Source organism: Elephas maximus, chromosome 12 (genome assembly GCF_024166365.1).
Source record: "Elephas maximus indicus isolate mEleMax1 chromosome 12, mEleMax1 primary haplotype, whole genome shotgun sequence".
In the NCBI taxonomy this organism is placed as follows: domain Eukaryota; kingdom Metazoa; phylum Chordata; class Mammalia; order Proboscidea; family Elephantidae; genus Elephas; species Elephas maximus.
The window spans coordinates 88,021,968-88,045,765 of record NC_064830.1 but is presented as its reverse complement, the minus strand read 5'-3'; the positions used below and the strand labels follow the sequence as shown (position 1 = coordinate 88,045,765).

The 23,798-nt window shown below is 46.9% G+C and overlaps 1 protein-coding gene across 1 annotated transcript in view; it reads right to left on the bottom strand.

Moving 5' to 3' along the window:
* Window positions 1-23,798, bottom strand: part of KATNIP (katanin interacting protein) — a 201,643-nt gene that overhangs the window by 74,159 nt on the left and 103,686 nt on the right. The window contains exons 8-11 of the mRNA XM_049902788.1: window positions 22,443-22,574; window positions 4,210-4,382; window positions 3,076-3,147; window positions 833-960 (exon numbers count right to left, since the gene is read on the bottom strand). Coding sequence (XP_049758745.1) covers window positions 833-960; window positions 3,076-3,147; window positions 4,210-4,382; window positions 22,443-22,574 — 505 coding nt within the window. The remainder of the gene's footprint in view (window positions 1-832; window positions 961-3,075; window positions 3,148-4,209; window positions 4,383-22,442; window positions 22,575-23,798) is intronic.

Genomic DNA, 23,798 nt, shown 5'->3' with positions numbered 1-23,798 from the left:
GTCTGCAGCCAGTTTCTTGTCTGTGGTCTTCAGGCTCTCGGAGGAACACATAGGGCTGCCTTTAGCCTATTCAGTTTTTCTGCAAATCAGAAACAGGAGCTCCTCTGGTGGGACATCAACCTGGGGGGCTCATGGCTTGGCCTCGGCAGTATAGAGAAAAAGACCCCACCCCTCCTGGGCTGATGCAGTCCAGTGTCAGGCTGGGTCTCAGCCCATCATGCCTCTCAACCAGGTACTTGGCACAGTCTACAATGCGCACAGCTCTGCCCAGCAGCCCGGGAGTGTGGCTTTGGCTGTGGCATGCTTGGAACTGCAGGCTCAACTTCATGTGTCTTTCTGAAGCACCGATTTTGCCTGAAGATGGAGGAGGCCTTTATTTTGATAATTAAACTGACAGGGATGCTGCGTGTTAATGGACACGATGCTACATTTGGACAAACTTTTAACAGAAAGAAGGGGCCAAAGGACATGGTGCTGGCGTGGCTGCTTTGTCTCCTGCCCCCCTCCACCCCCTACCCCCAGGGTCAGCTGGGAACAAGTTTGCTTTCCTCTGCTTTGTGGGGTACTCCAGCAGAAACCTTTGGGAAGGGTGGAATTTTACACAGATTGGGACCCGGCTGAGCAAGCCAGAGCCACCTCCCTGAGAGAAACTAAGTCAATTTTGTGCTTTAGGGTTGGAGGGCTGAGGCAGGGTGCTGTCTAGAGGGACAGCTTAAAATGATCTAGAGTAGCATAGAAAATGCAAAGCAAAACCATAGCTAAGAAGATCCTTATGGCTGCACTGATATGACTTTTTCTGTTTCAGTTTTTTTCAGTCAGCCTTGCTCAGTACCTGTTTCCCAAAAGGCCGCTTTTATCACCGGCATCACTGATGCCTCTGGCTCCCTCTGCTGCCCTGGATGGCTCAGGCCCAGGCTCTGGTTCCTGCATGGTGGTCGCCGAGGTGATGATGGGAGGCAGCTGAGAATGGATGAGCTTATTAAACAGATGTTGGAACAATATTCCTGACCCAAGCCACAGTGAAGCCCTGGTCAAGTGGACGTGCGTTTCAGGGCACAAGCCTATTGTGGGAAACAAGACTGGGAGACAGACAGTGTCTGCCTGAGCTGATTAGATCAAGAATCCCCTCTCACATCCTTGCAAAATGGCAGGAACTCACTTCTTTATGGTCTGGGGGGTCCGAGGCACCAATCGGTTTCAATGTGCTATTGAAAAATGTCTCTTATCAAAACATTTCACTGTCTCACCTGAACCCTTGTTCTGTTTGCTACAAAGTAACCAGAGTCCACCTAGAATTCCAGTAACATCATTAGGCTCTGCCTTTTCTAATCCTCCAAGCTTTTCCCCTTCTTTTTCATTTATTATCTAAATGAGAAGCGTGCTCTGTTCTCTATCTGCCAATGTTCTGAGCTGTCAGAAACTCTGAGGGTCGCAAGTCAGATCATCCAGAAATCCTGGACCATGGTAGGGAGAAAGGGCAGTGTCGAAGGCCTGCCAGAAACACCAGCTGGAGACAGTTAGGCGACCAGGAAATAATGGGCGAGTTCACAAAATTGAACCAAACCCACTGCCGTCCAGTTGATTCCGGCTCATAGGAACCCAATAGGACAGACTAGAACTAGCCCCATAGGGTTTCCAAGGCTGAAATCTTTATGGAAGCAGACTGCCACATCTTTCTCCCGAGGAGCTGCTGGTGGGCTACATCCAACCAGAGGCCTTTTGGTTAGCAGCCAAGAGTACCAGGGCTCATGGATGAGTCAGGGACAATAAAAAAAAGAAAGCTACCACAGTGCTTTGGGGTGTTGTCCCATCTACCACCCTACCTCCACTTGGACACTCTCTCCTTCCCCTCCCCACCCCTCCACCCTTCTCCTTCCCCACCCTCTCTCCTTTCCCCTCCACCTTCTCCTTTCTCCCACTCCCTTCCCCTCATTTTTCCCTTCCTCCTTCCCCCATCCTCTCTCCTTCCTTCCCTCTCTCCCTCCTTCCTCTCAATTCTCCACCTCTTTTCTCTTCTCTCCCATCCTCCACTCTCCCTTCCCCCACTCTCCCTTCCCCCCACCCTCTCTCCTTTTCCCCCTTCTTTCCCTTCTCCCTCCCCTCTTCCTTCTCCCCTCCCTCTCCCTGCCCCTCACCCTCTTCCTGACCTCACCCTCTCCCTGCCCCTCCTCTCTGTCTTTTCTCATCTCTCCCTTCTTTCCCCGTCTCCCTTCCCCACCACATGTCAGACTCCTTCCTACTCCTTGATCAAGCCAGCTAATTCCTACTTCAAAGATTTTGCCCTAGCTATTCCTTTCACCTGGAATGCTGTTCCCTGTTGCTGGTTGTCTCCTTCTTAACAGGCAGGTCTCAGCTTACATGAGACACCTCCTGAGAAGCCTTCTTGACCACCCAGTTGGAGGCGGTTGCCATTCCACTGCCTGACACTCTCTTGCCCATTGGCCACCTTATGGTCTTCCCTCTCTAAATTTAGTGCTTTATTTGCTTGTTGCCTGTAAACTCCCTAAGGCTGGGGGCATCTATCTTAGTCACCTAAGTATTCTGAGCACAGGGCCTGGGCCTGCACAGGATCTAACACAGGCAATCCCGGGAGTTTCAGTAATCTGTCATTATCTGCTGGGGGCATCTTTGCTGAGATAGGCCAAATAGATCCAGATAGATATAGATATAATTTATTTATTCAGGATACTAAGACCTGTTTTTGTATGCTTTTGTCGAATCCACCAGCCACTCCTTAGAAACCCTATAGGGAAGTTCTCTGTCCTATAGGGTTGCTATGATTCGTGTGTGTGTGTGTGTGTGTGTGTGTGTGTGTCAGGAAAGAGAAACTTAACAAGAAATTGAATCAGCAGGCCTGGGTGTGAGTCTTGACTTCAACTTGTACCCTTGGGCAAGTCACTCCAGTCTCCATCTCCTCATCTGGGAAATGGGCAGAAGGACATGGGTGCTATTCACTTCCCTGGGTACAGAGACCAAGTGCTGGGGCCTCGTGGAGGAGAGCTCTGGACACTGTGTGCTGTGTGCATGTGTGTGGTCGGCGGGGCCCTTTGATGTTCATCTCTGTCTTTCACTGACCTCAAGGGACAATGTCTCTTCCTTGCCCTTCAGCAGACTGGCCTGCGGTTTTGCCGGAGGCTCCTCTGCATCCTGGAATGATATAATCACATGATAGGAGGTCAGGCCAAAGCCACTCACTGCATTCTTCACCTGGCAGATGAGGGCCCTGAGAGGGACAGGGACCTTCTCAAGACGGACAGTCATAAACGGCAGGGCCAAAGCACAGAGCTCCCAGAAAAGAGACAACAGGTGCTGCTTGACGGAGCACCAGAGAGCAGCCCCGCAATTGGGCCTGGAGCGCCACCAGAAGTGTGCACAGGCAGCCCCCAGCCACTTCCAAAGACATGCCCTGAGCAGGCTACTTGGCTTCTCTGGGTGGCAGAGCAATTTATCTCTACAACATGGGGCTCTGAAGCAAGGCCTGCCTGTTACTGTGAGCATCAAGTGGGACAAGGTCAGAGAAAGGGTTTCAATAGTGAGTCAGGGAACCTGCTTCCAAGAAAGGACGTGCACACTGAGGTATGCCCAAGGCTTTCATATGCTCAGGACTCCCTACCCAACCCCACCGTTTATCCTCTGGCTTGCTGCTCAAAGCTGCAGGCAGGGGGCACAGAGTCAACACCTGGAGGGCCAGGGAGATTTCACGACCAAGTGAAATGGGCCACAGGTAGGAAAACAGGGAGTGTGAGGACTACAGAGGCCTGGAGGGCTCATGCTCCTCCGCTCAGCTCTGGGGAAGAAGACCTTTCCAGAGAAGCCAGAGCCAGGTTCTTTCATGTTTCTCGCTCATTCTTTCACTGACCTGTTCTCTCCCTCCTCCCCAGCCTCTCCCTTCCCCAGTTTGCATCCCTGGTGTGAGGGACCCATTTCTTGTTGGTAGAGATGTCAGCAAGGACTGGAGGGATATTTGCCTCCAACCTAGGCTCTTTGTGAAGTAAACACAAAACTGAAAGAAGGTGGAGGAAAGGGGAACTTTGGCAGGTCAGCAAGTGATGTCCCGTGGAGCAGTGGAAATGCAGATGAGTCTGAGGCAAGTGAAACCTCCCATCTGCTCTCTCCTCACCATGGGCTCTTTTCAGCTGGGTGGAGAGAGCTGCCTGGCCTGAGTGGGCCCCACAGTGCTCAGCTCCTCCCCTCTGCCTTTGAACACACCTGCAGCTGGCTGGCTGGAGGCTCGGCCTTTCTGCGGAGGAGCGCCCTCTGCAGGGCTTCGTTCTCCACCTGGATGGCTCTGAGCACAGCCGAGGCGTCTTCCTCCCGGTCCTCAGCCTTGAGCACGGTTTTTCGGGTTGCTGACAGGGGTCTCTCTCGTCGGCTTCCGGGCCCTGGGGGGCAGAAAACAGGAGGATACTTCTTCAGATCACATTCTCGGAGTGCAGCTGAAAGGCTATTAGACCCAAATTGAGGAACATTCTATAGAACAGCTGGAACTGTACTCTCCAAAAATATCAAGGTCATGAAAGACAAAGACAGACTGGAGGCTGTTCCGGATATGGCAAGTGAATGCATGTATGATCCTGTACTGGAAACTGGCCTGCAAAAAACATTGCTAGACCCAGCATTATTGGGACAAATGGAGAAATCTGAATATAGTCTGTGGCTTATAAGTGCAAACTGTTCTAAATTTGATCACTATACTGTGGTCTTGTAAAATAAATGCCCTAGGATATACATACTGCAGTGCTCACGGGCACAGAGAATGATGTGCGCAACTTAATCTCAAATGATTTGAATATATACATATATACATATGTGCAGACAGATAAGGTAGGTAGAGAATACGATAAAGCAATTGGGGCAAAATGCCAGCAGCTGGTGAATCTGGATGGAGGGTTATATGGGAGTTGATTTTACATTAAAAGTTTTCTGTAAGTTTAAAATTGTATCAACATAAAAAATTATTAAAAAATAACTATAACAAAATGAAGTTGATTCGTGTTATTTGCAGTAGTCACTGCAAACACTGAGTTAGCAAATACTCAACCATTGCTCCTAGGGAAAATACAAGGTTAGGCTCCTATGAGCTTCTGGCCACAACACTGTCGTCAACGGATCAATACATAGCCTTATTTTACATTTAGTATTTTTATTTTCTGTTTAAAGACAACTTTTTTTTCTTACTCTGTCCTAATAGGGTTGCTATGAGTCAGACCCAACAGCAATGGGGTTTGGTCTTTTTTTTTTTTTAATTTATTTAACATATATTATTGATTCATTAACATGGGACTCACGGCCAACAGCACTATAACTCATGCCTGAACGATGTTTATCCAACACACACATTTTTTCCATAAGGCACATCACAGCCTTCTAGCACTTAGGAACACTAGAGAGCACATCAGCTCTACACTTGGGGGCCATTTTAAAGCAGCAAAATCACCAATAAAAAGCACTAAATTGCAAAAAATATGGCACCAAGTAGACCGCCAAGAGGGTACTTGTATATAGTATGAACACTGAGACACTTGTTCACAGGCAAGCTCCACCCTGTTTGACCTCGGCTGGGAACCTGCGCTTTGCTGAAGCTCCGCACACGTCTACAAATGACTGCAAAAGTGCCATGAGTACTGATTTGGGGGTTACAAATAAATTTTAACAAGGAGGCCCTTTGGCACATGCAGAATTCATAAAAATGAGGCTCACCTGTACCTATACGGAATCATATCATGGAGAGGGACGAGTATTTTATAGTGTTTTTGCTTTATTTTGTTCTGCTCTTGTTTGTGTACCAAGTATCGCAAAGCAATCATACCTTAATTAAAAAAAAAAATGTATCACAAAGTTGCCGTCAATCGTGGAAGTCTCAATGTATGGAAAATGGGTTTTATAAAGTGATACGCACGGAAACCCTGGTGGCGTAGTTGTTAAGAGCTTAGGCTGCTCATCAAAAGGTCAGCAGTTCGAATCCACCAGGGGCTCCTTGGAAACTCTATGTGGGCAGTTCTACTCTGTCCTGTAGGGTTGCTATGAGTCAGAATCAACTCGATGGCAACAGGTTTTAAAGTGATATGCAAAAAATCCCTAACAAGAATGGCTAAATAAGACAAATTTTGGTACATCCACTCAGCAGAGTACTACGTGGCTATAAAAAGCCATAGACATAATAAATAAACAATACAGAGCATGAAGTGGCGGAAAATGATATTGAAAAACAAGAAGAGCAGGGTAAGGGAGATCAGGAGTACAAGGACAGCTGGCAAGGTGGGCCTCAGTGTACCTGGTGCCTCCTAGGCAGTGCCGTTAGGTGGAAAGCGTGTGGTGTATTCACAGAGCGGCAACACGCAGCTGGGGCTGGAGCAGGGCACGCAGGGCTATATGTTAGAGAAGGCTGAGGGGCCTCGGAGGCCACTGTAAGACTGTCATTCTACGTAAAATGACGGGCCAATGAAGGATTTAGAGCAGGGCGGACTTGATTTGACTTAGGTGCTGAGAGGAAAATAGACTGAAGGAAGGCGAGGGTACAAACAGGGAGACAAGTTAGGAGCGACTGCTGTCTCCCAGGCGAGAAGCAATGGCAGCACTGGAGGGCAGATAGAGATTGTGTCCAGGTTCTGGAGATATACCGAAGACAGAGCCAACAAGATTCCTGATGGGTAGGATGTGGGTGAGGGAGAAAGAAAGGAAGCTACAAATAACTCCAAGGGTTTTGGCCTGAGGAAGTGGACAATGCAGTCGCCCTCACCTGAGCTGGGGAAGGCTGTGGGTGGAGCAGGTTTGGAAGGGAAATGTAGGAACTCAGCTTTGGACAAGTTGGGTTTGAGGAGCGATTGTGGCATCAAAGTGGGGCTGTTGAGTCAGCATGTGTACATGAGTCTGGAGTTTGGGAGGGAGGTCAGGGCTGGAGATGTGAATTCAACCAAGGAAACTGGATTGCATCACCTAATGGTAATATCAAAGACTGACATTAACGGTGGCCTATAATAAACTGGAAACCCTGGTGGTGTAGTGGTTAAGAGCCGTGGCTGCTAACCAAAAGGTCGGCAGTTCGAATCCACCAGGCGCTCCTTGGAAACTCTATGGGAACGTTCTACCCTGTCCCACAGGGTTGCTATGAGTCAGAATCGACTCGACGCCAACGGGATTTTTTTTCTTTTTATAATAAACTAATTGGGAATTCGCAGGTATAACCTCTCCAGGGGGAAAAAAAAAAATATATATATATATATATATTTATTGGCCTGGAGCAAGACTTGTTCAGAAAACAGCATCCCTTCATCTTCATGATCTCAGTAAACCATCAGCCATTGATTATTAAAGATTCCTGTTGAAGCACTTGACCCTGCTGTTACACTCCTATTAGGATGTTGTGTCTGAATGAGAGTTCAAGTAGCAATGTCAAGAGCAGCATTAGCAGGGGACAGAAGAAAACACAGCAGTTCTACTGCGCTGGCTTCTAGTAGCACCAGAGACTGGGCTGATGGGGACTGTCGGTTTTCAAGGAAAAGCTAAACTAAAAGGAGAGGGGCTACAAACACAAATGCCCCCAGACCAGAGGCAGGCACTACATGACTGAGACAGAACGTGAGGGTACAGCCCCAATGAACAAGCAGCAACCTCCCAGCTCCAGCCCATGCTTGCCATATAGGATTGTCACTCTAGTGTTGCCAAATACATTTTTTTTTTTCCAAGAAAAGGTAGAATCTGAAATTTAGGTGAATTTATTTGTCCATACCCCTACGTGTCTGTCAGTTTGTCGTACTGTGGGGGCTTGAGTGTTGCTGTGATGCTGGAAGCTATGCCACCGGTATTCAGATACTAGCAGGGTCACTCATGGTGGACAGGTTTCAGCTGAGCTTCCAGACTAAGACAGACTAGGAAGAAGGACCTGGCAGTCTACTTCTGAAAAGCATTAGCCAGTGAAAACCTTATGAATAACAGCAGAACATTGTCTGATATAGTGCTGGAAGATGAGCCCCCCAGGTTGGAAGGCACTCAGAAGATGACTGGGGAAGAGCTGCCTCCTCAAAGTAAAGTCGACCTTAATGACGTGGATGGAGTAAAGCTTTCGGGACCTTCATTTGCTGATGTGGCATGACTCAAAATGAGAAGAAACAGCTGCAAACATCCATTAATAATCGGAACCTGGAATGTATGAAGTATGAATCTAGGGAAATTAGAAATTGTCAAAAATGAAATGGAATGCATAAACATCAATATCCTAGGCATTAGTGAGCTGAAATGGGCTGGTATTGGCCATTTTTGAATCAGACGATCATACAGTCTACTATGCTGGGAATGACAACTTGAAGAGGAATGGTGTTGCATTCATTGTCAAAAACAACATGTCAAGATCTACCCTGAAGTACACTGCTGTCAGTGATAGAATAATATCCATACGCCTACAAGGAAGACCAGTTATTACGACTATTATTCAAATATATGAACCAACCACTAGGGCCAAAGATGAAGAAATAGAAGATTTTTATCAGCTGCTGCAGTCTGAAATTGATCGAACATGCAATCAAGATGCATTGATAATTACTGGTAATTTAATGCGAAAGTTGGAAACAAAGAAGGATCAATAGTTGGAAAATATGGTCTTGGTGATAGAAACAATGCCAGAGATCGAATGATAGAATTTTGCAAGACCAACGACTTTTTCATCACAAATACCTTCTTTCACCAACATAAATGGCAACTATACACATGGACCTCGCCAGATGGAGCACACAGAAATCAAATTGACTACATCTATGGAAAGAGACAATGGAAAAGCTCAATATCATCACTTGGAACAAGGCCAGGGGCTGACTGTGGAACAGACCATCAATTGCTCATATGCAAGTTCAAGCTGAAACTGAAGAAAATCAGAGCAAGTCCACGAGACCCAAAATATGACCTTGAGTATAAGCCACCTGAATTTAGAGACGATCTCAGGAAGAGATTTGACGCATTGAACACTGGTGACCGAAAGCCAGACGAGTTGTGGAATGACATCAAGGACATCATCCATGAAGAAAGCAAGAGGTACTGAAAAGACAGGAAAGAAAGAAAAGACCAAAATGGATGTCGGAGGAGACTCTGAAACTTGCTCTCGAATGTCGAGCAGCTAAAGCAAAAGGAAGAATTGATGAAGTAAAAGAACTGAAGAGAAGATTTCAAAGGGTGGCTCAAGAAGACAAAGTAAAGCATTATAATGACATGTGCAAAGAGCTGGAAATGGAAAACCAAAAGGGAAGAACACGCTCGGTGTTTCTCAAGCAGAAAGAACTGAAGACAAAATTCAAGCCTCGAGTTGCAATAGTGAAGGATTCTATGGGGAAAATATTAAATGATGCAGGAAGCATCAAAAGAAGATGGAAGGAATACACAGAGTCACTATACCGAAAAGAATTAGTCGATGTTCAACCATTTCAAGAGGTAGCATATGATCAGGAACTGATGGTACTGAAGGAAGAAGTCCAAGCTGCTCTGAAGGCACTGGCGAAAAACAAGCCTCCAGGAATTGATGGAATATCCGTTGAGATGTTTCAACAAACGGATGCAGCGCTGGAGGTGCTCACTCATCTATGCCAAGACATATGGAAGACAGCTACCTGGCCAACTGACTGGAAGAGATCCATATTTATGCCTATTCCCAAGAAAGGCAATCCAACTGAATGTGGAAATTATAGAACAATATCATTAATATCACATGCAAGCAAAATTTTGCTGAAGATCATTCAAAAACAGCTGCAGCAGTATATCGACAGGGAACTGCCAGAAATTCAGGCTGGTTTCAGAAGAGGATGTGGAACCAGGGATATCATTGCTGATGTCAGATGGATCCTGGCTGAAAGCACAGAATACCAGAAGGATGTTTACCTGTGTTTTATTGACTATGCAAAGGCATTCGACTGTGTGGGTCATAACAAATTATGGATTACGTTGTGAAGAATGGGAATTCCAGAACACTTAATTGTACTCATGAGGAACCTTTACATAGAGCAAGAGGCAGCTGTTTGGACAGAACAAGGGGATACTGATTGGTTTAAAGTCAGGAAAGGTGTGTGCCAGGGTTGTATTTTTTCACCATACCTATTCAATCTGTATGCTGAATAAATAATCCGAGAAGCTGGGCTATATGAAGAAGAACGGGGCATCAGGATTGGTGGAAGACTCGTTAACAACCTGGGTTATGCAGATGACACAACCTTGCTTGCTGAAAGTGAAGAGGACTTGAAGCACTTATTAATGAAGATCAAGGACCACAGCCTTCAGTATGGATTACACCTCAACATAAAGAAAACAAAAATCCTCACAACTGGACCAATGAGCAACATCATGATAAATGGAGAAAAGACTGAAGTTGTCAAGGATTTCATTTTACTTGGATCCACAATCAACAGCCATGGAAGCAGCAGTCAAAAAATCAAAAGACGCATTGCATTAGGTAAATCTGCTGCAAAGGACCTTTTTAAAGTGTTGAAAAGCAAAGATGTCACCTTGAAGAAAGACTAAGGGTGCGCCTGACCCAACCCATGGTATTTTCAATAGCATCATATGCATGTGAAAGCTGGACAATGAATAAGGAAGATGGAAGCAGAGTTGACGCCTTTGAATTGTGGTGTTGGCGAAGAATATTGAATATACCATGGACTGCCAGAAGAATGAATAAATCTGTCTTAGAATAAGTACAACCAGAATGCTCCTTAGAAGCAAGGATGGGCGAGACTGCATCTTACATACTTTGGACATGTTGTCAGGAGGGATCAGTCTCTGGAGAAGGACATGATGCTTGGCAAAGTACAGGGTCGGCGGAAAAAAGGAAGACCCTCAGCGAGGTGGATTGACACAGTGGCTGCGAAAATGGGCTCAAGCATAACGATTATAAGGATGGCGCAGGGCCAGGCAGTGTTTAGTTCTGTTGTACGTAGGGTCGCTATGAGTCAGAGCCAACTCGACGGCACCTAACAACAACAACAATTTGTCCACAACTGATGTCAATTTTGAAGAAGCGTTGTGAGGACCAACAGAGCCCATGCATGCGGTCCCAGCGGCTCAGTGGGGTGGTCAAGAGGACCCTAAGGACTCCTCACAGGGCCTGCAGAGGGCTGGCCCGGGCAATGCACACTGAGTGGGTATTCTCGGACTGTGATGTACTACTGTCTCTGGGGAAGCACCAGAGACATAGAAGTAAGGAGCTGCTGGAAATGTGACATGGAATCCTGCTCACCCTGATCAAGGCCGCTCCTTCACCTTTATCCTCCCTTGTTTGTCTTTTTTTTTTTCTGTTACTTGGTCTGCTCTGCAACTGGAGGGATTAGACAGTAAAACAGGCAAAGGGCAGGGAACGTGAAGGCGGGAAGGGGCCTGACAAACTGATGGTGAGGACCCTATTGTTATGGAAATGTAGGTGGGGACAAGATAAGAACCACATGGAGATCTTCGTCACTTGGTGCAGAGGCATCCAGTCCCTGAAATAGCTGGGAGGACAGGAAAAAGGAAGCTAAAAAGCATGGTCTTAAGCTACACTGGAGCTGGCGCTGAAAACCTTCAAGTACAAACACAACCTTGCTCCAAGAATAACTGAAGCAGAAACATGCTGCCCACAAGGCAAAAGTCACTGAAAGACAGGTTCTCGACCTCCACTAGCTTGTTGACCAAGATGCTGCTTGGGGCAGGGGATTTAGAAGGGGTGAGTCAGGCATGCCCCTGGCTCACTGCCCTCACAGTCAGGTGTCAAGAAGACACTTAACAGGCAGCTAGCTGCACACATAATTGCGTCAGGGTGATGAGTGCTAGGAGGAACAAAAGAGCAGGATGCAGGGCTGGAAATGATGGCAGGGGAGGGGATACTATTTGAGGCAGCACATTTGGGGACAGAGTCTCTGAGGTGACATCCGAGCGGAGGTCTGAAAGCTGGGAGCCCACAGATACTGTGGACAGGCTGTTCCCGGCTGAGGGAACACGTGTCAGGTCCCTGAGGTAGGCAGAGCTCGGCAAAGCAAGGAATGGCTGGGGGCCTGGAATGGGCAACCAAGAGTAGCAGGCACTGAGGGTAGAGAAGTTTCAGGCTCAGTTCCTGCACAGCCTCAAGGCCACATACTGCTTCCTGAGGCCACCCCATCGTGTTTACCATTACAGCCCTGGAGACTGACATGGTAACTTTTGCCAAATGAATGGACAGAAAATGACTTCAACCCCCAACTATGTCAATCTGGGTGTTTGTGAATGTCACTAAAGCACATGGCTACCCCGTACAACTGAGAACTTCAAGCTCCCTTCCGACCCTTTAAAGAGCCTCTAAATAAAGGACTAAGATTGTGTATAAAGCTAAAAAAACGCCCCAGCACCCTGAAATTTGGGGGTGCCAATGCCAGCGTGGTGGGAAGCTCGAGCCAGCACCAGAATGAGCAGAACCTAAAATTCATGAGCTCCTTCTCCATTTCCCATAAAGAGCACGCATAAAATCCATTTAAGCAGAGTTGTGTGGGGACACTAGGCTTTCTACTGGCCTGCCATCATGTGGCCAAGAGGCTCTTGCTCTTTCTTGTGCCTTGATGGTCTGCGACTGGGACTGACAGAGCGCACGCCTGAGGTCATCAGGAAGCCTGCTGCGTGGCCTGAGCAGAGGAGGCAGTCTGTCCTTGGCTGCCTGCAGCCTCTGCTGGCCTCTTCTTGGAAAAGGATATTCACGGACCTTCCTGCCCCCGAGTGTCTTTCATTTGGGAGGGAATGTTTCTCAGGCAATGTGATTGTCGAGGTGCCGGCTGTGTCCTTTGAGTCATATTATGCTAAGAGGATGGTTTTAAAAATTAAATCACCCTTTCCTCTGAGTGAAGGTCAACTCAGCAGCTCCACTTCCAGAGCTTTCCCCGCCCGTGGCTTCTCAGAAATGTCTGTATAAATGCCCACATTCTCCCAAATTGCATTTCTGCTGACCAGCGTGTGTTCACTGTCCTCTCCCCAGCCCACACCAGGGAGCCACCTTTTAACTCTTCTTGACACTCTCGTCTCTCATTTGGGTGAGCCATTTTTGCACTGGCTTGAACACCATATGATGGCAGATTTATTCTCATCATAGATCTAGAGGATGGTGGATTTAGGCACACAATGAATCTGTGCCACCAGCAAAAGCAAAAGTCCACATTTTAATTTATCCCAAGCTGCTCTTTTCTGGTTGAAAACCATCCCTCTTCCAGTGAGTTCCCTTTCCCTTCACTTCACCAGCACTCGGCTGGCTTCTGCCTTACAGAGAAACAAAAGGAGTATCAATTCAGGAGATTTGCCATGAATGTGACAAGTTACCACAAAGGCATGAGGATGGAGGGGCGTTGGATGGCTCACTAGCTAGACTGCCAGTCATGAGCGAGGCCATCCTAGACCACCCACCCCAGCCAACCTGCTGGCTCATTGCAGATCCGCCCAGTTGTCTTAGTTATCTAGTGCTACTGTAACAGAAATACCACAAGTGAGTAGCTTTAACAAGCAGAAATTAATTTTCTTACTGTTTAGGAAGCTAGAAGTTTGAATTCAGGGTGCTGGCTCTAGACGAGGCCTTTTTTTTTCTCTGTTGGCTCTGGGGGAAGGTCCCTGTCTCTTTTCCTTGGCTCCTTGACGATCTTCATGTGGCATGGCATCTATCTTCCTCCATCTTTTCTTGCTTTTCTGTCCTAATCGGCTCTTTTTATATCTCAAAGCAATTGGCTTAAAACATACCCTACATTGGTATGGCTCTTAACGTAACAGAGAAAACTTATTCCCAAACGGAATGACAGCCACAGGTGTAGGGGTTCAGATTTACAACACATATTTTTGGGGGAGACAGAATTCAATCCATAACACCAGTCAACCTATAGACTCATGAGCAACAATAAAAGGGCCGCTGGGGTGGTTTGTTAGGCAGCAATACAGAGTAGAAATACATGACTGGTCACGGTCACCGACGCCTGTGCTCTTCCCATCACTAAAGCTTGTTCTTGGGCCTCTCCACAGATACTATTTGAATACCTTAACACACATCCTTCCAGCTGCTGTCACTTCCTGGGCCCAGGAACAAACATGATTTTCAAGGAAGGTCATCAGGACCCCTGGGCTAAATGGCTTCTAGTCTTTCCTCTTGGATGTTACAGTTCTTTGCTCCATATCCTGCCTCTGAAGAACTTGTAGCAAAATGTCTTGTGGTTAGTTTTTACATAGAATGAACAGTAGTTGCCTTCGTCCTCCCTTCGTTTAGTCACAGCACGCAAGTTTTCCTTTAGGGAACCAACCTTTCCCACTCTTCTCAGTCAACAGGGTTTGGGTAAATCTGAGTTGGTGGGTTTTTCAGGGTTGCCTGATTTCAAACATTGTCTTGGGCAATGAGAGAACTATACCTTTCTGGCCATGGAGGTTGGTTCATCAAAGAGCTGGTTGAGGAATTCTTTCTGGAACTATTAGAAAAGGAGCACCCTCTTTCCCCTGGGGCTGCTGGTAGAAGGAAGTCTGGAGCCACTGGGGGCCATCTTTGGGCCACAAGTGAAGCACCTGTGTAGAGCTGTGGTTCTCAAAGTATGGTCCCTGGGCCAGTGACATCACCACCCAGGATCTTGTTCGAAATAAAAAAGCTTAGGTTCTACCACAGATGTGCTAAATCAAACTCTAGGGGTGGAAGCCAGCAATCTGTGTTTTAATTGGCCTTGCAAGTAATTCTGAGGCACATTCACAAGTCTGAGAACCACTGGACAGGAAGCAAGTGGAGCTAAAGGATGAAGAAACAGCTTCCTGATGACATTATCTGAGCACCTGGATCTTGCCATGCCTGAGGCCCATGTATAGGTGGGACTTTTCGGTTCTGTGAACAAGATATTTTCCTTCATTGCTTAAGTCATTTTGGTTTTCTTTCACTTGCTATTAATGAATGCTGGCCAATGTTATGAGACTTTGGAGATTGGCAGATGGTCTTTCTGCTGCAGGTTTCTCCTGACAGAAATGCTAACTACAGGGCTCAGGGTTCTCTAAGGTAGCCACACTGAGGGGTGTTACTTTACTTCTATGGTTGGCAGCTTGTCTGGGAAAAGTGGTTCAGATATATCGCTTCCTTAGAGCACTCTGACAACTTGGACAGTAAACCTTCTGCATTAAAGACTAACGTTCTCTCACCCTCAGGAAGACAACAGGTCTCTGGAAGGAGGTTATATTCATTTATTGGAAGGCTCATGGATACAGCCTGGAGTAATATAGGACACGAGGCCCTTTCATTAGAACCAGAGACAATTACAGTGATAGCGAGGAATTAAGCTATCACGGAGTTGCATCATATGCACATTTAATTGATACAGATTCGATTTTATGGGCTTGGCAAAAGAAAAAGGGACGGGGGAGAAATAACTCTTAAGGAGTACAGGCAATAGGTTATGCTTCTGGTAAGGGCAGACTAGCTAATTCAGATCAACCCATCCCCAGTGCAGGTCCCTAGAAAGCCTTGGCCAAATACTATAAAAATCTGCTTGAAAAAGAAATGGATTTGAAAGCATGGAGAGATAATGGGGCTAGGGAGAATTACAGGGACAAGAGCAAGGAGGAGACGGAAAGCCAGGGAGGTGCACCCAGCATCTCCCCTTGAGGCGCTGCTGGTTCTGATGAGGGCGGCTACAGGGCTGGGAAGATGAGCAGAGCTTGTGACAGACACAGGAGCTATAGTCTGAGAGCCAGGGTAACTTGGAAATAGGCCAGGAGTGAAGGGCACAGAAAGGTTAACAATGTGGGTAAATCCAAATTACTACTGACTATAAAATAATAATAAATAGTGCCTAGCAGGGTCTAAAATCTAGAGAGAATTAAAACGCATGACAATAATAGCATTTCAGTTGGGAGGGGAGTAAATGGAGTTGCTGAATTGTAAGGTCCTCCTACTGAGTGAGAAGTGGTAAGCTTGCTAATTTAAAGTAGACTTTAATAAGTCAAGAATGCATGTTGCAATCTCTGGTAATGACTAAAAGAATAATAAAAGAATGTATAACTAACAAGCTAATAGAGAGGAAAAAAGGAATAATACAAAGTAATCAGTTCAAAAGAGGGCAAGAAAGGAACATAAAACAGGCAGAACAAATAAAAAGCAAAAATAAGATGGTAGATTTAAACTCAGATATATCAGCAATTACATTAAACGTAAACGGACTAAATGCTGTCATTAAAACACATAGATGGTTAAAGGATAAAAATAAAAACCAATTACAGGCTGTTTACAAGAGACAAATCTTAATACAACAATGCAGGATGTCTGAAAGTAAAAGGATGAAAAAAATATATACCATGTAAACATTAACCAAAAGAAAGCTGGTATAGCTCTGTATCAAACAAAGCTGACCTTAAGGCAAAAAGCATTACTAGAAAGAAAGCGTCATGAGAGAGATTAATACTGATAAAAGGTTCAGTTCACTAGGAAGATGTAAAAAGTCTAATTTTGTATGCACCAAAAAAGCCTTAGTAGATATAAAGTAAAGCATGTAGGCAAGTCTACCCTCTGAACTTGCCTGGAGGGGTGCGAGGTGGTTTGCGACTCCACTGTCCTCTCAGAAAGTCTAGGGTCCCTTGGGCTTATTGTGGTGTGAACATCTCAGTTCCCTCAGTGTAATGCCAGCATTTAAAAACACAATTTTTCCCCACATCCCACGCCCTAAGCAAAGCCAACTACTTCAATGAGGGCTTTATCAAGAAGAGGTGATTGTTCCCACACTGGAGCAGAGACCAATTCTCTTGGGCTTGCTGAGGGGTTGTCCAGATAAAGCGCTGTATGCTGCACTCAGGCAGCCATGTGAGGGATTTCCAAGGGTAGCTTTGACCACCTACACTTTTTGCTACCTTGAGAGCCCAATCTCTGTGTGAGATGTGGCTCCACTGTAATCCCACTTCAGCACAAGGGTGCTGAGAATGTCATGGCTTTCGATTTGCCTCTTAGCCACAGAACCCTTTCTTCAAATTTGACTTATGCAGGAGCCAAGTATATTTAACAGATAAAAGCTGAGCTCCAAACCTGTTCAAAAAGAGAATTCCACTACCTAAAACAGTATCTTCTTTAAGAGAACCCACGGGACGAATTACTCTAAGGACCAAGTTCCAGAAACAGCAGTTAATCAGACTTTAATCAGATGAACAATCAGATGAACACGTGTTCTTTTAATGGAATGCATGCTACCTTGCTATGGCAGCCAGGAAGCTCAGAGCCACAACTGTGCCCACCTTAGGTGTTCATTTGTTCACCCTGGTGTATATTTCCTTTCTGCCCTGGTTTTCCCTTCACTCTCATTTTCTCATATATTTTCTAAGTATTGCATGACAGACTGTATGTGATTTGTTAGACCAAGTCAGAACATTTTTAGAGAAAGGCAGATTCTAAATTAAGTCTACTTCTTAAAGTGCTGTACATGAGGATATACGAGATGATTTTAGTTGACACGTGGATTGCTTTTAAAAATATTAATAGTAACATATTTATTTTAAAGAACATTAGAAGAAATATAACATGATTCAAACTTGTGAATTTGAGGGATATTATTACTTAGGACTACGTTGATATAGATATATATGAAGCAAATGATAGTTGAGTTGGCCATGAGGTGCCATACAAGTGGAGTAGTTCAGAACAAGAGTCTAGAGCCCATGTTTTCAAAGAGTGGCTCCATGCCTTACTGTCTCAATGAACTTAGACAGGTTCCTTAGCCTCTCTGTGCCTCAGTTTCCTCTGTACAATGGTGTCAATAAAAGTGGTACCTACCACACTGGGTTGCTGAGGTGATGAAATGCAAGATTACATATGTGATGCTAAAACACAGCCCCTGAGAGCTAGTTCAGTGCTTTGTGTTAGCTAACTTTATTCCTTGGACATGCAAAAACTAGCAAAGGTGGCACATCCATGGAAGAGGGATGCTCTGATGAACTCAGTAGGATGGCTGGGAAGGGGTCACAACCACCCTGTGCCGCTCCCTACCTGCGGCTTGGGGAGGAGGGGTGGGGCGTTTTGCTCAGTGGCACACTACCCTGGTTCATTTTTTTTTTTTTTTAACAACTTCTTTTGGAAGACCTTTCTGAAAAGCCATTTTCTAATTTTTACATTGAGTTAAGACAACACCAGGAGTACAAACTGTTGCTTGTCAACCTGAGTAACACCAGTGGAGCTAACCCCGGGGGGCATGGAAGAAACGAGGTCCTGCAGAATTGTCACCCACATCCTCCACCAAGAGCTGACCAGGGTCTGCATCTTGTCCCATGGTCCCTTCTCTTCTCTCACTCCTTCTCAGCTTCTCAAGCAAATCTCATCCAAAAGCTGACAGGTCCAAAATTCCAGGTTTCTGTGACATCTTACACGTTATATCTTACGACTCACTCCTATAGACTATCTTTCCATATCTATCTACAAATGTGAAACCTCTTTAACCCTATCAGCTGCAGTGACCTTGGCACTTGGGTTTGACAGTGAACCCCTTCCCACCTTTACTTTCCTCAGGCCCCATGCAGGCCTCTTATCAGACTCTGGGTTTTGCTGAGAAGTCCCCAGGAACCAGTGGTCCTAAATCTACCCCCAGTGGATACTGGCTCCTCCAGATGGGAGGCAAGCAATCCCCCTACCTGCAGACTCTGTTTGGCTGTGGTTCTGAGCTCTCCCCCTGCTGAGGTGGGACACAGGTCAGAGGCTTCCGCCCTCCAGCTAGGGGCCTAGCACTGTGTAGCTTGTCCAGACACAGGTGCCAGCTCTGGGGACCCACGTGGTCCTGAGTCTCCTTTCCCAGTAACACAGACTCAGAACCTACCCTATCCAAGTGAGTCCCCTGGGGCGCCACAACACTATCAAGGCCCAGATCTCTTGCCTCAACACTGCAGGGTCCCCAGTGCCCAGGTTCTTACCCTAGGTTGTACAGGACAAAAAGTCATGACCAGTCTTATACCTACCTGCCCCTCCTGACCCTACAACCGAATCTTCAGCAACCCAAATAACTCTGCCTCCAGAACTGTCTGGAAGCCATCCATTAGCAACACTCAGAGACTGAACCACCACCCTCTCCATTCTGGATGACTGCAACAGCCTCTTTCCTGGTCACCCCACATCCACCCGGCCCCCGACAACTCACTCACCACACAGCAGCCAGAGGGATCTGGTTAAAATGTAAATCAAGTCAGGGCGGCCCTGCAGCAGAGGCGCCCCAGCAGTGAGTCCCTCTCCTGGTCTTATGTGCTCTGGCCCCTGCCCACCTCCGTGACCTCATCTCAGCTGCCCATACTCACTCCCTATGCTTTAGCCTCCAGCCTCCTTTCTGATTCTTGAGCCATCCGAGCAGCTCTTTGTACATGCTGTACCCTCGGCCAAGGGGTATCCTTGATATCACTCAGATCTAAGCTCAAGCCGCCCCGCCTCAGAGAAGCCTTCTCTGACCACGCTGCCTGCTCATCCTATCTTCATTCTCTTGCTATCTTGGCAGCTGTTGTTACAATCCAATCTTTCCATTTGTTCACTTGTTTGTTATCTATCTCTGCCCCCTAAAATGTAAAGGGCATGAGAGCAGGTATGATGTCTGTATTGTTTATTGCATCTCCAGTGCCTGGAACAGGGCCCGGCACATAGTAGGTCTTGATACACAGGTTTCTGGAGAGGTCAATGAAGATGATCTATTACCCTGCCTGGAATTCCCTCCTTCTGCTGGACTAATGGATAACCTGACCTGTAGCCCTGGGCCTGGGCCCCATGGCCCTGCCTCCCCCTGCTGGCCCTGTCCACAGACCAGAGCACGTCCCCAGAATGTTTGCGGCCAGCCCTGACTGCTGCCTAGATTCTACAACCCAGGGCTCCACGTACCAGACTGAAAAATTGTGGGTAACACTGCCTGAGCCACAACTGAGCTTGTCAGAACCTACACCAGGCACCTGGTCCACCAGGTGGGGATTGGGGAGGGGGTAATGCTCCACAGCCACCTCTGTAATCAGCCAGTTCTAGGAGGGGCAGCCTAGGGATTCAGAGTATATGCTTTGGAGCAGAAAAGACTGGGTATGTATCCTAGCTTAGCTATTCTGTCTGTGTTACTCTGTGCAAGTTACTTCTGTATTCAGAGTCTTAGTTTCCTCATTTGTGAAATGGGGGGAGAGGGTAACAGTATCTATAATGGAGTTCTTGGAGTTTGCTGCCTGGCACCCACTCTCCCATCCTCTGGTAACAGCACCCAAGTCTCTTCACGTGACTACCCATGACTATGCTGGGCAATGAGAAGCAGTGCCCAGGCTTTTGCAGGTGGTCTTGGGAGTAGTGCTAACTGGCCCTGACTGAGTGCTTGCTCTGAGCCAGGCACTCCTCCAAGCACTTTATATCAATTCTCTCTTTAGTCCATTAGTTCTGGGGCCAGGATTTGCACCAGGCACTTGGGCCCCAGAGTCACCACGCTCTTTTCTGCCAGGGTGGCTGGACTGGTGGGCTGCCGGCCTGGACTTCCTGCTGGCCATCTCAGCACCTCCTGTCTGAGAATGAAGGGCACAAAGAAGAAAACTGGGCCAAGAGGGGGTGAAGGGTGACTGCTGACATATTTTAGTCACCCTGATCCAGCTATGCCTGAAGATTACTCCATCTTTGGATTTTTCAGTTGCAAAGGGCCAGCGTAGTCTCTTTCACTTAAAACCCCAAAAGCCTGCTGCCGTCGAGTCAATTCCAACTCGTAGTGACCCTATAGGACAGAGTAGAACTGCCCCACAGAGTTTCCAAGGAGCACCTCGTGGATTCAAACTGCCGACCTTTTGGTTAGCAGCCGTAGCACTGAACCACTATGCCGCCAGGGTTTCCTTTCGCTTAAAGCCGCTTTTAATACTACTCTTTTTATCACTTGCTACCCAACGTGTCTTGTCTTGTGTTTGGACAGTCTTTTCTCATAACCGGGTCTTGATGAGGGCTGATTCAGATAATGCCTGCTGCTATCCCTGCAGCTAGGGCTCCACTGGCCACATCTGCAGCTCTGTCTCCAGGCTCCTCTGGCACCCAGAGCCTGCAAAGCCTGAAGTGCTCCAGAGTCAACACCCCCCAGGAACAGCCTGCAACCATGACCCAGAGGGGTGGGTGTGTAAAAGCTCAGCTCCCCAGCCCCTGGTGGGGAACGCTGGTAATCACAGAGGCTTGGGCCCCACACTGCCTCCCAGAAATTCCCTGGCAGGTGGGGCTCCACATGCCCGTGGAAGTTGCTTGTTAATGAACCTAACTGGGCTCCTTCCTGTCTCTGTCTCACTTCCCTCTCCCCTATCTGGGACCTGGGATCACCTCCCAAGTAAATTACTTGTCCTCAAATCCTTATCTCAGAGTCTGCTGCTAGGGGAATCCAAACCAAGACAATATTGATATAAAACTAAAAAAAAAAAAAAAGTTGCCACGGAGGTGTTTTCGACTCATAGTGACCTTATAGGACAGAGTAGAACTGCCCCATAAGGTTTCCAAGGAGCGGCAGGTGGATTTGAATAGCCAACCTTTTGGTTAGCAGCTATAGCAAAGAGTAAATATTCATAAGTGGTAATTATTATTGTCATTATTTCCTCCAGGGTATCCCCTTCCTCTTCCTGCCTCCATGGGCCCTGAGATGCTGGGACAGAGCTTTAAGCCTGGTTTGGAGTGGGATGGTCCCCCCTTTTTTGCTGGGGAGGCTGGTTCCTCCCACCAGGTCCCTCAGCCATGCCAACAGGAAACAATCTCTCCAGCTCCCCAGTGAATAAGAATGGTGTGTCTAAAAACGGGTCAGGGCCCTGGCTCAGACCAACGCTTTTGTCATTGATAAGACTAGCTGGGATGGGATTGGATTGTAGCCAGGACAAAATCTTGGGACAACATGAGGATGCCTGGAGCTCTTTGAACTCTCTTGGGTCACAGATGGCCCAGAACCAGGTGGTCCCCAAAGAGCTACTTCAGCCACTGGTTTCGAGCCTAGGCATCGGGATGAGCTGATACACCTGTAGTCTCACATGTGTGAAGTTTCCTGGTCAAGGGCACAGCAGTGGAGTCACTTTACCAGGCTTGAGTCCTCTCTCTGACACTTTCCAGCTGGGTGAATTGTCTGCTCTGTGCCTCAGTTCCTCGTCTGTGAAATGGGTACAACTACAGAGACTACCTTAAAGCTTGGCTTATAAGGAAGATATGAGATGATATAAGTAGCAGCTTACATTGGTGGCTAGCTTGATACACGTAACTTCTCATATCATTCGAAGACAGGGATATTGACTATTCACAATAAACTTTCCCATCTTTAGAATTTTGTACCATTTGCATGTATTATTACCCAGATAAATTAAGCAAATTAATTTTAAAGACAAAAATACAAGCAATTTTCAACTATAACCACGTATTTGTTGTAGAACCAGAAAGTGGCCAAAAGTCAGCTCAGCCCTCAGTGGGGAGGCTACTCCTCCATCACAGCCCCAGCTGAGATGACCCCATCCAGCCCAGCTCAGGGGCACCCAGAACTTACTGGAGCAGGGCCTCTCCTGTTCTGGGAGTATGGTTGGGGGCTGGTGATTCAGGGTTGGCTCAGATTTGCTGGGAATGAAGACTTCAGCATTGTCCTTCCGTTTAGCAGATAAATGCCTTTCCCTTTTACTACCTGTAGGAAAACAAAGTTTATCCGTCAAGACACTGAATGCAAGCAGAGCTGGGACATTCTGCTCAGGCATTTGTTTATTTGCCCATTCACTTATTCATTCAACAAATATTTATTGGACCCCCTACTCTGTGCCAGACACCATGCTAGTTTGGCCAAACAAAACAAGTTTGCTGAGAGAGTCATTGTGTGCTAAACCCCACACTTTTTGAAAATAAATGAAATATTCCAGAATGCACAGGTTTTCTAATTCTAACACTTCTAAATAGGGACATCTTACAACAGATGGCCTGTCAGTTCTAACTGGCATTTCTTCTTTCCTCATGGTATATGAAATGATTATGCAACCAAGGCCATCTTAGAGTCATGGAGTCCCTGTGCTTGGGGTCCTCCTGGGCTGAGAAGCCAGAAACTTGGGAAGTGTCTACCTAAAGTGCAATGTAAAGTGAATCCCAGCTTAGACGATCCTGGGGGCTTGTGGTGTCCCAAAGGAGGGGGAGTCCCAGAATCAGGGATATGTGGGATTCTTGGGAGCTCAGGGTTAATGTCTGGGAGGTGTGTGATGTCTGTCTGACTTGCACTAACCTCTCTACCACCCCTCCTGGCTTTGTGAAGGACTTATGTTTCTCTATCACTTTCTGAAGTACTTGCTCCCTGGCTGGCCAGATACCCGGGGCCCAAGTGGAGGCTATGATATGAGAGAGGAATGACTATGTCCAACAGGACAACACAAAGAGTGAAGGGGGTAAATGACCAGGAGATTGGCTCCCCAGGTGCTGAAAATGATGCTGAGGATGGTAAGAGCAATGACCAACCTGTATTTGGTTCAGCCTCCTGTGTGCCTAGGCACTGTGCTGTGTCCTGGGTACACATGGGCTCATTTACTCCCTTAGCCATCCTAGGAGGTAGATACACTCCAAGGTGGCAGGCAGAACAGTGGCTCCCTGCAAAGATGTCACGTCCTAATCTCCAAAACCTGTGAATATACTAGGTTACATCGCAAAACGGAATTAACTTTGTTAATCAGCTGACCTTAAAATAAGGAGATTATCCTGGTTACCTGAGTGGGCCCAACATAATCATAAGAGCCCTTAAAAGGGGAAGAGGGAGGCAGAAGGAGGATGTGGAAGATGTGGCTATGAAAAAATAATCAGAGAGATGGAACGTGGCTGGCACTGAGGATGGAGGAAGGGGCCACAAGCCAGGGAATGTGGGCAGCCTTGAGAA